Below are 12,941 nucleotides of genomic sequence, written 5' to 3'. Positions count from 1 at the left end.
TTAGCAAGCTCTGGGTCTCCATGAACCCAAGTGGTTGTGATTATGACCCAGCCACTTTACATTAATTTATGAAATACCCAGCGATAGGTAACAAGGAAGAACCAAAAGCGACCTAGCAGACAGGGCCCCATCCATGGGTGTGCACAGGATCCCTGCACTCTAAACTATCAATGCTTCCATGTGACATTAAGAACACTATAGTTACAGAACCAGGCACCCAGGCAGGAGATGATATGAGGTAGTGAACTTCCCCAAGGCCCTTGGCCATAGAGAATATCCAGTGTTCATACTCCTTCCTACTTAACATGTCTCCTTAGTTCAAACAATTTTAATTTATGATATAACTAATTTCATTCTCCTGAATGCTGGTTTGCTTATTTTGAAAGATGGTGGGACTTCTTTGCTCAATAAAACATCAGCCGCCCTTCTTACCCAGACTTCATTTGCCTAAGGAAAAGCCTTCATGCAGGTGGCCATGGTAACAGACGCTTCCGTCCAGTGAAGAGACAGAGACAGAAACAAGCAGTGGGGTCAACATGCAGCCTTCTTCACCACAATTCCACATAAAGCCTAGTTCTCCAAACCCATTTTCATTAGCTGTGAGATCAGTGTTACTTCTGGGTCCCCAGATGGTCTTCTTTACCTAGCAACTCCCCAGGCAGAACTAATCCAGAGCCTTCTAAACTCTAAGGACCACAGTCCACTGTCCACCTGTCCTTCCTTGGGCACAAGGCACCGTGGCCTCCCTGGTCCTCCTCAGGTACAGGTATGTGCCCCTCACTCCCCATATGACAATATGTTTGCAAAAGAAAGAGAAAGGACATCGGGGTTAGTGATTGTTCCAGCACAGCAACTGACCCAAACAAAATCAAGGAGACAGGACCAAAGAGAAATCATCAGTCCGCATTATGTGAACCTGGTATGTGCTAGGAAGCTGAGACCAATATGCATATTCCTTATAGTCCCCAAGCTCCTGTGGCTCACAGGAACCATCAATACTAGGTAACTGCTGGGGATTCTCTGTATGAACCTGTGAGTCCTGAGCTAAGCTGGAAGAACAAGGGGGAACAAAAGCAAAATATTCAAGACTCCCACAAGGGCAGATAGCATGGTTTGTGTTCAAAGTCCTTTAGCCTGCAGTGGAGTTAGAACAGGTGGGCCCTCAGACATCCTGCCCTAAGAAGTACCAAGGATGGTGGCTTTCAGAGTTTGCAAACCTGGACTGCTGGGACTCCAGGTAGATTCTGGGCACCATCACTCTCCTCTGAATGGCTGAGAAAATGGAGGACAGGGAGTGACTCCTCATGTAAACACAGCACCATTGCTGAGTCAGCAATTAACTCTGGTCCAGTGTGTGGCCAGTGAGAGAATGACAAGGGCTCCCTGAGGAGCTATTTGAAAATGCAAGGCAGATCCCACTGCTGCCCCAGGGCTCCCTACCCAGGCTTCCACAGCTTCCCACTGTCCCTGCTGAGTGGTAAGGACCTGCACCTTCTGCAGGTAAGGGAAGAGTCTGAGGCAGTCAGCAGGCACTCTCTTCCCAGTCACAAACATCAGACAGAGCCTGAGGCCTGAGGCCTGAGGCCTGAGGCCTTTCTGACACACTGACCTGCTCCTCTGATCACACCTGCCAGGGGTCCTTTGTCCCCCAGTCTCACTACAGCATTCAGTTCTCAGAAAGAAAGCCATACCCCAGCAGCAGCAACCTGTCTCTCCCAGTCTAGGGTTTTCTAAAATCCTGGGTGACTCAGGGTACTGCTCCCCAGAAAGCCTCACTGGCTACTTCATGGAAGGCACTCAAGTCCTCTTGCTTTTTTATTCCCTGCTGGCTGGTCTCCTTCCCTGGACTCACTGCTAGGTTAGCGCCACAACTTTGCAAAAACAGAACAATGTGTCCCTTTGTAAACTCCTACATCTGTAAAGTCTCTAGGTATTTCCAACAGTTTTTGCCATCACCTGGATTCCTTGTTTCATCTCTCTGAAGCAATTTATGCAAGGTCTTACAAACAACCTCTTCTGAATATGCTTATGCCCCTGCCTAGGCTCCTAGACCTGTCTACTGAATAATTAAGCTTTTATGTGGATATAGGTACACCATGTGGGCTACTGCAGCACATGGCCCTGCCTGCTGCTGCCCTGACCCAGCCATACCAGTCTTCCAGTGAACAGGGCTAGAGTGCAAGGCTACTCCTGCAGTACCTCCAACAGCTGTTTTCAATCCATGAAACTGCAAACCCAAGATAGCCTGAAATCCCACAAGGATTGCCTCAGCTTACTGAGTGAGAGGTCACTAGCCAGACACGTATACTAGAAAATCCTTCGTAACTTCTCTGTAATTTTATGCAGGAGGAAAAAAAGTCTGATGTTATAACAGTTCCAAGTTCATATGCGGCTAAAGAAACAGAGGGCACTTTGCACACTCAACACCCATTAAGTACAACTACAAGGGGGTAGTGAGGCTTGTGTTCTCCAAAACAATGACAACATGATTGAAACCACACATGGCTATGAACACAGATCCTGTCCCGTGCTAGACAGTCCTACCACAATAGCCAATCTAGCTCGTGATTGTTTACACGTCTGTGTCTCCACCGCTGTGTGAACACCAAATTTCTTACTATTAGACAGGAAAGCAAATTACATTCCTGTTCCTGCAATGGTGGACGCAGGCAGGGCCAGGGTCTGATGCACAGAAAAAACATGGCAATGTCTGCTCTCGGATGGGCGCAGGGGAGCAAGGTGGGAGAGGTGGGTGAAAAACACCCACTGCTGCTTCACCTCGTCATGCACATCCTCCCTGCACCCCAGGAAGTACAGACATGCATCATGCAATCAGTCATCTCTCCCTATGGGAGGCAATAAGGCAGATGGCATGAAGGACACTTACAGTTGCTCTAGAGAGGCAAGTCCCTTAAATGCTTGCCTGTCAATTGACTGGATCTCATTCTTGTACAAATAGCTGAAACAAGAAACACGGAGGAGTATTAGCACACACATGAGCTCTCAGCTCCAGGTGGGAAGAACCGAACTGACACATGGAGAACAGTTTAAAATCAACGACTGCATGAGGGTACAAACAAAACATTACACTGTAGACACCAGGCCACTCTCAATAGTCACTTCTCTTAAAACTTCAAGGATCAAAAACCAGTGGTCCACAGATTCTCCTACTGTGTCTACTGAAGTCCTGACATCTGCTTCAAAGCCTGGGGAAGATAAAATGATTTGCCTACATGTGTAAAAGGCATTGACTGTCACAGCACATTTGACTAAATAGAAACACCAGCACAGCTCTGGAAAAAATAGGGGTTCTGAATGTGTCTTAAATTTCTGTCCCACCCAGAGCCCCATTCTTATAAAGTCAATGCAATCCTTCCCAAGAGCCATGTGTACTATAGGGTCTGTTTTGGAATGGCCTACATCTAAGGAAGGTCTTTACATTTTTAAATGATTCAAATTAAAACAATAGTATTTCATGGCACAGGAACATTGCATGATGGTGCTAACTCAGGGTCCTTCAACAGTCTGTGGGAGCATGATACAACAATTCTTCCATAGATTCCCTTGTCTGCCTTTGTGCTACATGAAGAGTGATCAAATACAAACTCTTGATCGTCTACAGAGAAACCCAAACCTGACTCAGCATAGGTGAGGACTGCCACTGTGAAGTGCCAGAGTTCCAGAAGGAGTCACCAACCATGTGTGCTGGGGTGACCTCAGTGTGACATCTCAACATGTGGACATGCTAGGCCTGTACTGCCCCTTATTACCTAGTCCTCAGCAGCTATCCTGAAGGCTCTGGAGGGTACTGTGAGTAAGAGATGGTTCCCCTGTCCTCTGGGATTCATGGATCTGCCATGTCCTTTATTATAACTGGCTTGTCTTCATTCATAACACAGGCAGAGGATACGTCAAAGGCAAATTTCCTGTCAGGTGATACTTACACTTCAAGTTGATGGCTCAGCATATGGTATTACTACCTGTTTCCATGACCATACAGTAAGCTCGCGTGCGTGCGTGCGTGCGCGCGTGCGCGCGTGTGTGTGTGTGTGTGTGTGTGTGTGTGTGTGTGTGTGTGTGTGCTGTATGATGAAACTAGAAAGGTTATCATGAGAGCAGAGAAGGACACCTTAAGGGAGGTGGGAAGTAGAAGTAGGGGGGTAATGAGTACAGGTAATAACAAATCATAATAATAATAAGTCAGGGTTGAGGGAAGTAGGGAACCAACTGGAGAGGAGGCACACTTAGGGCAATGGAGTCTGGGAACAAATGAGAAAGCATAATGACATATATGTATGTAAGAAGATGTCATAATAAAACACAGCCCTTTTTTGCGCTAACATTAATAAACATAAAAAAATAAAAATTGAAAAAAAAAAACACGAATAGACTGCAACTAACAAATAAAAAGATGTGTAAGAAAAAAGAAAAAGAAAACAGACAGCATTCTTTGCCTTAATTCTTGTGGTATGACATGTCCAGGATCAGATCAATCACTGTTATCTGTTATCAGTCATTGCTACCTGTGTAAGACCTTACTTCATTGGACTGGACCTGCTTAAAGGGTCTCTCATCTTCTCTCTGTGAAAATCACTAAAGTGGCCCCCAAAGAACCACAAACTTTAACACAAACCATCCAGGACCTGCCTGTCACCATCAATAGCCCAACACCTACCACAAAAGCCATGTTAGAAATTGGTCCTCCAGGCTCTTTGAAACCATCTACCTATAGTAAAGACTCAATCTTTCTGCATCCCAGTTTCTTAAATGGACAGAATCACTGAATTAAATAATTATGTACAAGGTTTTTAGAAAATGCCTGGTACATGTGAACTTCTTAGGCCTGAATTGCCACTGCCTCCTGTATCCACTTCTTAAATCAAAATACCAAATAATGGTGCCTTCTACTAATGCAGAGACAGAGTCCTTCTGAAGAGTATGTGAAATAATTAAGTCCAACTAATATATATGAATGCGTGTTTATAAAGACACTGATGGGCCTGGAGAGAGAGCTTGGTGGTTAGGAGCACTGGCTGTTCTTCCAGAGGTCCTAAGTTCAATTCCTAGCAATTACATGGTGGCTCACAACCATCTGTAATAAGATCTGGTGCTCTCTTCTGGCATGCAGGCAAAACACTGTATACATAATAAATAAATAAATCTTAAAAAGAAAAAAAGATGGTGGTGCTGGGGATATGGCTCAAAGGTAGAGGGGCAAATCTCTGGATTCCATACCCAGTATCACAAAATAGTGTTTAAAAATAAAATTAAAGACACTGGAACAAAATGAATTTCCTTAAGAAAAAAAAAAGAGTTGGTGTTCTAATAACTAATTGAATAATAATTAGTTGCAATTTCTTATTACACATTTCTGATCCTTGTACTGTGAACTCTGTCTCAAGTGCCCATCTCATCATCGGGAAATAATAAAATGACGTATATGCCCAGTGCCTAAATAAAAGTAATGGAGGTCTAGGAAATAAGGATGCTCCAAGGTAAAAAAAAAAAAATAATAATAATCAATAAATTTTAAACATAATGTTAAACACTTAAAGTACTATTATTATAGTGATTATCCAAGTGCTCTCCCAGTGAGATCCCAGGGAACTGGAGGACAAAGTCAGTGCGGACCTGCACAAAGCTGTGGGGAGCATTAGGATCCAGTCCTAACAGCCTATCTCCCAGTTTGACCCATCTCTATGGATACCTGCTGTCCTGACCCCTCCCCCACTAAGCTGTGGGAGGGAGAGGAGAAGCCAGATCAGAGCTGTTTGGAAGGGAAGCAGTCAAAGGGTAAGGCCAGTAAGTATGACTGTGGAAAAACGGTACCCCAAACTTCCTGAGACTGAGTGTTTGCTCAGAAGGGAAAATAAAATGAAACACAAAAACAGTTAAAAATCCATATGCACACACGGCCATGCTGGCATCAGCTGATTCCATCCACTTTACAGGAGATGAAACATCTCTGGTGGAACTTGGACAGCAGCAGCAAGGAGGTCAACAACAAAGCTTGAGAGCAGAAGCCTGGCATGGCTGGCTTCAAGAGTCGCACCGAAAGCCAGCTTTCTTTGTCAAAGAAGCTGGGGAAGGATTCACACACAACACCTGCACTGAGGACAATATATTTCAGTAAAGGGTGCAGGGAGGTCCACTGACATCAAAAATCAAAACAGACTTCCGGTACACGTCAACACTGAAAAAAAAAAACAAAAAGACAAAAAACCAAAAAACCAAAACAAAAACCCAACTATTTGGTTTTAAAAATCAGCTCAAATAAAAGGTGTTTGCATGGAATAGGGTATGGATTTCCAGGACAAAAATAACTAACAAAATGGCTCAATGTTGGAAGTCATCTAAGTCCTAAGTTGGCATTTTGGGCACAACCCATGGGAACACCATGTTTTCCTCAAACCTTCCCATTTATAAGTGCCTGGACAGGGTGCTAAGCTAGTACAAGATAGGATATTCCCATGTGACCCCAGGTTATCCTTAAACTCCAGGTGGTCCTCTTGCCTCAACTTCTCAAGTCCTAGAATGACAAGCACCATTCCTGGCTTTTTAACACTGTTTTTTAAAGAGTGATGATTTTCTAAACTTCAGAGCTGACTTCAACAAGCAAGAGATGTTTCGAATCATAAAAGTAAATATTCAAATATAAAAAAACCACTTAACTAGATAAAATAAGACAAAGCAAAATCAGGAAGATAAAAACATTACCAGGGATTAGTGACACTCCAAAGAAATTAGTAATTCATGGTTATAATCCACCTACAGTTGGAAAAGCAGCTGGAACCTCGTATCTACAAAATGTACTTCTCTGTGCATATACCCCAGGAGGCTGTGCCTGCCCAAGAAAGCTGTGTGCACTGCCCCACCCACCCTGGAAAGTCACAGTACCCAGGCCACAGCTGCTAAAGGCAGGACATATGTGACCGTCACTCAATCCACTTCACCTATCACTTTATACAGATGATGACAGGTTTTAGAATTTCACTCACCTAAAAATAAACCATCTCGGATGCTGTTTTTATAGTGACTCACAAACGGGACAAACCTTGGTCCTATGTTAAAATGCTCTAAAGACAGACAGTGTGTGTTTGTGGGATAGGAAGCTGCCACATAACTTACAGGTATTTTAGGTTCTCCAGGTCCTCAAATGCACTGCTGGGAATCCTCTTGATCTGGTTATTGTTGAGAAGCCTATGGAAGAAAATGCCAACAGACATTTATAAAACAAAAATGCTTCCAAATTATACTAAGGAAAACCATTTCTGTAGCCTTGGAAGGGTCAGAAAATGAAATACAGACCTTACTGCTAGCAGTCATTAAATCCCAGCTCGGGGAACAGCTTGAATTACTATGGCTAACAGATTATCTCTTTCTGCCACAGTCATATATATTGAAGAAGCAGATCTTCTCTCCTTTACACAGGAGTATGTGACTTTAGCCAACCACCTTTCAGAGTCTGATCTGGCAGGACTAAGGGCCAGTTTAACACACTAAATGAACAGGATGCGTGTCTCTTCCATTCTTCCACAGGATGAGGCACTCTCTACACCCCTAGCATCAAAGCTCTGTGGCAAAACTCAGTGGTTCCAAAGCCATGTCTACAGCGAGACCGAGCTCCGATGATAGCCTTCCTCAGCCACACAGGGGAGAAGTGAAGGCAAGCATCCACTGAGGCCAACCCTGGCAGCAAAGGGAGATATGAGTTCTACAGGAAGCCCAAGTTTGCTGATCTACACACAAAGGGCAGGTAGGTCTCTACTATGCTGGTTTCTCTCACTCATCCTCTCCAACTGTGGCAATAAAAGGATGGCCATAGCACTTGACAACCAACTACGGGAACATAGTATAACCATCTTTCTTTTTTCTCTCACTGGCTACCAACTAAATGTTCTGACTTACAGTGTGTTCAAGTTCCTCAGCCTCCTGAATGCCCCAGGTTGGATCTCTCTGATTCTGTTGAACCGAAGATCCCTATGAAGAAATGGGAAATGCATTTTAATGGTAGGAAATGCACAGCAGCTCCCTTAAACAAATGACTTCAATATGAAAAGGCATTTTAAAAATTATATCACATAGGCACCCATTTTTGGGTGAACTCTCTCGTTGTAGGGATATTTTCCTGAGTGAAGGAACAATATTACACACAAGAAATCTGTTTAACCAGTAAGTGTGGGTAGGTAAAAAAAATAAAAATAAAATAAAAACTTAAAAAGTGACAGGAATGAATGCCCTACACATTTCAAGCTTGGCCAACCCTGCTGAACTCTCTACTCCCAGAAAGTCTCCATATAACACACACAGGTAGATTGTACAGATTCAAGATGCCATGCCTGCTGGGAACACAAAAACACTTTAGCATTCACCAGCAAGGACATGGGCTGAAACACAACTGAAGGGCAGTGTTATCTCCATGAATTTAATTTCGCTGTCTCAAAGCACAAAGTCTCTCGATGGGGCAATTGGGAAAGAGGGTCATCCTGTGCGCAGACTGCAGACTGCCATTTCCAAACAAGTATAGAAGCAGAGTTCTGCTTATATTAAAGAGTTAAAACTGATTCTCATTCTCCCTGGGGAGGAGCACCTGTGTAGGCAGTAGCACATAGGGATTAGAAAGCACAAAAGAGCTGACTCTGGGCTAGTCAAGCAAAAGAAGGACTCTGAACCTGAAGGAGCTGAGCTCAGTGTAAGTATGGGAAGATATGGACCACTCACACACAGTGTCACAAGCCCAAAGGATAGAGACAGGCCAAAGGCCTTCAGGCAGCTAGGCAGTGACAATATGTGGACATTTGTCTCACCCCTCTCAGGAAGCTCATCTCTAGCTTGAGCTCAAAAGTAAATGTATAGGCTAGTGAGAAGGCTCAAGGGTAAAGGCACTTACCACCAATTCTGACAACCAGGGTTTGTTCACTGGGACCCACATGGCTGAGGGAGAGAAGTGACTCCCACAAGCTGTCCTCTAAGTTCCACAAATACACAATGGCACGCAGGCTCTCTCTCTCTCTCTCTCTCTCTCTCTCGTCTCTCTCTCACACACACACACACACACACACACACACACACCACACAAGTAACCTCAATTTACACATGTGAATGTCACTGAGTAATAAACAGAAGCCCACATCTGTAATAGGGCATCTTAGAAAATTAAAATTCCTTCCTCCTACTTCAATAGGGATTTTGTTGTAGGTTGAACTGTGTTTTCACAGAATTCATACATGTAAATCCTAACTCCAGTGTGTCAGGGTATGGCTGTATAGATGAGGTCTTTCCATGGGAGATCAAGTTAAAAGGTAAGTCCCAACTTGACACAACTGGTGTCCTTGTAAGAAGGGATACAGGGAGATAGATATACAAGAATGGGGCCAGCTAGTGAAGGTCACAAGTCTACTGGGAAGGAAAAGGCCAAGTGAGGTGAGGGAGGGGGGTCTCCCTGATTAGGATTCCGACCTCCACCCGCAGCTGTGCACATCTGGTTGGGCCACCCAGTTGCAGTATTCTGCTGTCAGTCCTGGGACAAGTCAAAGCCAGAGTAATGAGAGGTCATTTCTCCTAGAATGTCCTGACTTGAAATGTTCACTGTCTCTTATGGATCTAATTACTTTGAGCAGATTCAACAGATGTCAATGACCTATAGAACACTTCCAGTTTGTGGTTCAAAAAGAGACTTTACAACATGTATCTGGGTCACTAAAGTGAACTGTTTAGCTGAAGAGCTAGCAAAGTCATGAGGTCCTTCTTGCTATGGTTCAGTTTTCCAGAAGAAGGGGAAATTGAGGTTGGCTTGCCTTTCTGCTCCCAGAGTAGCACAGCTTCATTCCAGTCTCCAAACCATGCCCTCCTCTTATTCACTTTCTCCCCTATGATTTTACTGTGGGCCCTGCTTTTTCCCTGGCCAGCCCTCCTTGGTGCTGATATAGATGTTTTCATTTAAGTGAGAATCATTTCACAGTACATCCAGTGGGACATGTGGCGAATCAAGAGGGGATGGGTCACACAGGTGAAAGATCTGTGTGAAAGGAATGGAGCCAAATGGACTAACTGCTGTTAAGAAATGAAATCTGGATAGTCAGGCTTAACATCATCTCAAACACAGGGCAGAAGCTCTGACCTGACACAAGTGTCAGACACATGATATATTCTGGAAGGTGTGCTGCACATCACTATTTAGAGTCAAGAGAACACACTCAGCTTGGGAAATCAGACACACACTATCTCAATAACTCATCACATTCAACTTCAAAGGACAATGTGTATGAATCTCTTGGCAGCTAGAAAGAAACTAATGAGGGCCAAAGGATTGGTCGGTTACGATGAGACTTTACAGGGTAAAGAGAAAGCTGCAAAAGGCATCCTCCCCCATCTAGAGTTGGGGCTACTAATCCTGTGGTCCAGCACTGCCTGTGGCATAACCGCACACCAGTGACCATATACTGAAATCTAAGAACTTGACAAGCAGAGTTGGATAGGTGCTATTCAAGTTGTTTCTTGCTTTTTAATGTCCCTTCACCTCAGTCACAGTGCATTCCTACTAGACAAAACTGGTACAAGTTCAGAAGGCTATTTCACAAGTGGTATATAAGCAGCCAAGGCCTGCCAATCTCAGGCAGATGCTAAGAGGGACAGAGGGTAACCTCTAAAACCAAGGGGTGGGGCTCTTAACTACCAAACTGAAAGCTGGATGAACCAAAGTGAAACTCTAGAACTGAGGAAGGGAAGCTGAGATGAAAAGCTCACTCTGCATACCTTGCAACACACTTAATATTGCAGAGATGGGACCTTGGAAGCCAAGTTGAATGTTGTAAGATACCCAACTGGAAACTCAGATATTTATCCTTGTACACTTGTATGTTATTATTATGTTTAAAGTTATAATAAATAGTTCTACCAAAACTCTAACCAAAAGAGAGAGAAAGAAGAGAGAGAAAAAGAAGAGAGAAAGAAAAAGGAGATAAAAAGAAGAAAGAGATAAAGGAGAAAGAAAGGGGAGAGAGAGAGAGAGAGAGAGAGAGAGAGAGAGAGAGAGAGAGAGAACCACTGCCCTGAACTCTACAAACTAAAAAGCACTTCAAAGTACCTCCTGGCTCTCAGTTCTCACTCTCCTCCACTGGGCCAGGCATGGGGGGCTAGGAGAGGGGAAAGTGTGCCAGTGACCATGGAGTCACTACTCCCCACCCACTTGCTAATGACCAGGCCATCTGGTGCCCACCCTCTAGGTTTGGAAAAAACACTTCCCTGGCAAATAATGAATGTCTAAACTTCCCCCATGAAGTTGGCATCAAGTAGGAATGGAGGTGGATTCTAGAAAGTTCTGGAAAGGCCATAAACAGAATGACTACTTTAAAACATCCTTTAGTGTGAGTCTCAGAGAGTAACTATGAGTGTCCTGCTGCCACGAGGACGCCAGAAAAATCCTTACAGGAGCTTTTCATGATGAAGAATATGAGTCTGTTTGTTTGTTTGTTTCTAAACCCCAGACACTATATCATAAATACCAATAAGAAGTAAGACCAAGGAGTACGCCATAAAGGACACAGACCCCATGTGAGCAGCTTTTTCAGACAGGAGTATCACCTGTACCCCACAGACCTCAGGGATTCACCCAGTGACAGCACAGACTGGGGGGTCCATCTCTCTGTTAGGCAGGTCTGATACTTGAGTCTCCCCAGAATGCATAGACAATCACCCAAAGGCTCCCCCAATGGTGATTTGGGAACAAAATTATGGCTTGCCTCACAGTTCCCATCTGGCTATAGGGGTAACCAAGGTTCCTTTCTGTAGAAGTGGCCCTGGGATATTAGGTTAAGGAAATAAAGGCAATGCACTAGGGGGGAAGTGGCTGGGGGCAGGAGTGTGGCCAATTAGAGTTAGACCAGGCTCAGAAATTAGAATCTGCCTAGAGTCTGTCATTTTGCACACAGCAGAGGAGAGATGCAATGGATGGGGATCAGGATTAGCTGGAGGCACAGACTCATGCTGGGGAAGATTCTGGCACACTTAGCTACAAGCACCTTTCAGACTTTCCTGTCCCGACAGCACCTCTCCTCTTCTCTAGGTTACAACACTGCCCTTCTGAACTGGCAAAGCCCTTCCAAGTGCAAAGAGCCTCCAGTAAGAGTAAAAAATGAAACACAAAATATCCCACTCCAGCTCAGCATCAGAATATAGGGAGGGCCATGTTTTGTGTTTAAAAAGCAAGCAGTTTCACGGTTTGTCTCACTCTTAATGTTTGCTTCTTTTTTTGTCCCATCATTCCAAAATCTCAATGGAAACCCAAAACCTACCAGAATAGCAAAACCTAATGCTTGAAAAGAAACAATCTAGTTCAGGTTTATATTATATATTAAAACTGAAATTTCACAAGGCCAGTGAGATGGCTCAGGGTGTAAAGATGCTTGCTGCCAAGCTTACCACCAAACCTGACAAGCCAAGTTTCACTAGCCCCACATGGTAGAAGGAGAGAATCAACCCACAAGTTACCCTGCAACTTCCAAAACATAACTATGGAATACAGGGACACACATACACATGCACACACAAAATAAATATGATACAAATGTTTAGAAGTCATAATCCATCACAGAACCATAGAATAAAAAAAAAAAAAAACAAGATGCAAGATTTTTTGTTTGTTTGCTGTTGCTTTGGGGTTTGGGGCTGTATGTGAGTGTCTGCACATGAACATGTGTGTGCATGTGTGGAGGCTGGGGTTACAGGGAAGGACATGACCACATCTAGCTTTAGGTAGCAAGGATCTAAACTCGGGGCCTCATGCTTATACATTACACAGCAAATACTCTTACCCACTAAGCAATATTCACAGTCCAAAATAGAAGTTCAAATCTTTCTCTGGGAAGTTTGCCTTAGACCCCCTTCTACAATTACTTAAGAGGCACACCCTACTCAGGGATGTTTACTGTAAGCAGAAGGAA

The 12,941-nt window shown here is 44.0% G+C and overlaps 1 protein-coding gene across 2 annotated transcripts in view; it reads right to left on the bottom strand.

Annotated features, from left to right (window-relative positions):
• Pxdn (peroxidasin) overlaps positions 1 to 12,941 on the bottom strand; it is a 78,865-nt gene that overhangs the window by 35,250 nt on the left and 30,674 nt on the right. The window contains exons 2-4 of one of the 2 annotated variants that reach the window (XM_027424722.2): positions 7,909 to 7,980; positions 7,129 to 7,200; positions 2,888 to 2,959 (exon numbers count right to left, since the gene is read on the bottom strand). In XM_027424722.2, coding sequence (XP_027280523.1) covers positions 2,888 to 2,959; positions 7,129 to 7,200; positions 7,909 to 7,980 — 216 coding nt within the window. The remainder of the gene's footprint in view (positions 1 to 2,887; positions 2,960 to 7,128; positions 7,201 to 7,908; positions 7,981 to 12,941) is intronic. The other variant, XM_027424723.2, reaches the window with a different exon arrangement.

Source organism: Cricetulus griseus, chromosome 7 (genome assembly GCF_003668045.3).
Source record: "Cricetulus griseus strain 17A/GY chromosome 7, alternate assembly CriGri-PICRH-1.0, whole genome shotgun sequence".
Classification (NCBI taxonomy): Eukaryota; Metazoa; Chordata; class Mammalia; order Rodentia; family Cricetidae; genus Cricetulus; species Cricetulus griseus.
This window is presented reverse-complemented; position numbering and strand designations above follow the sequence as displayed.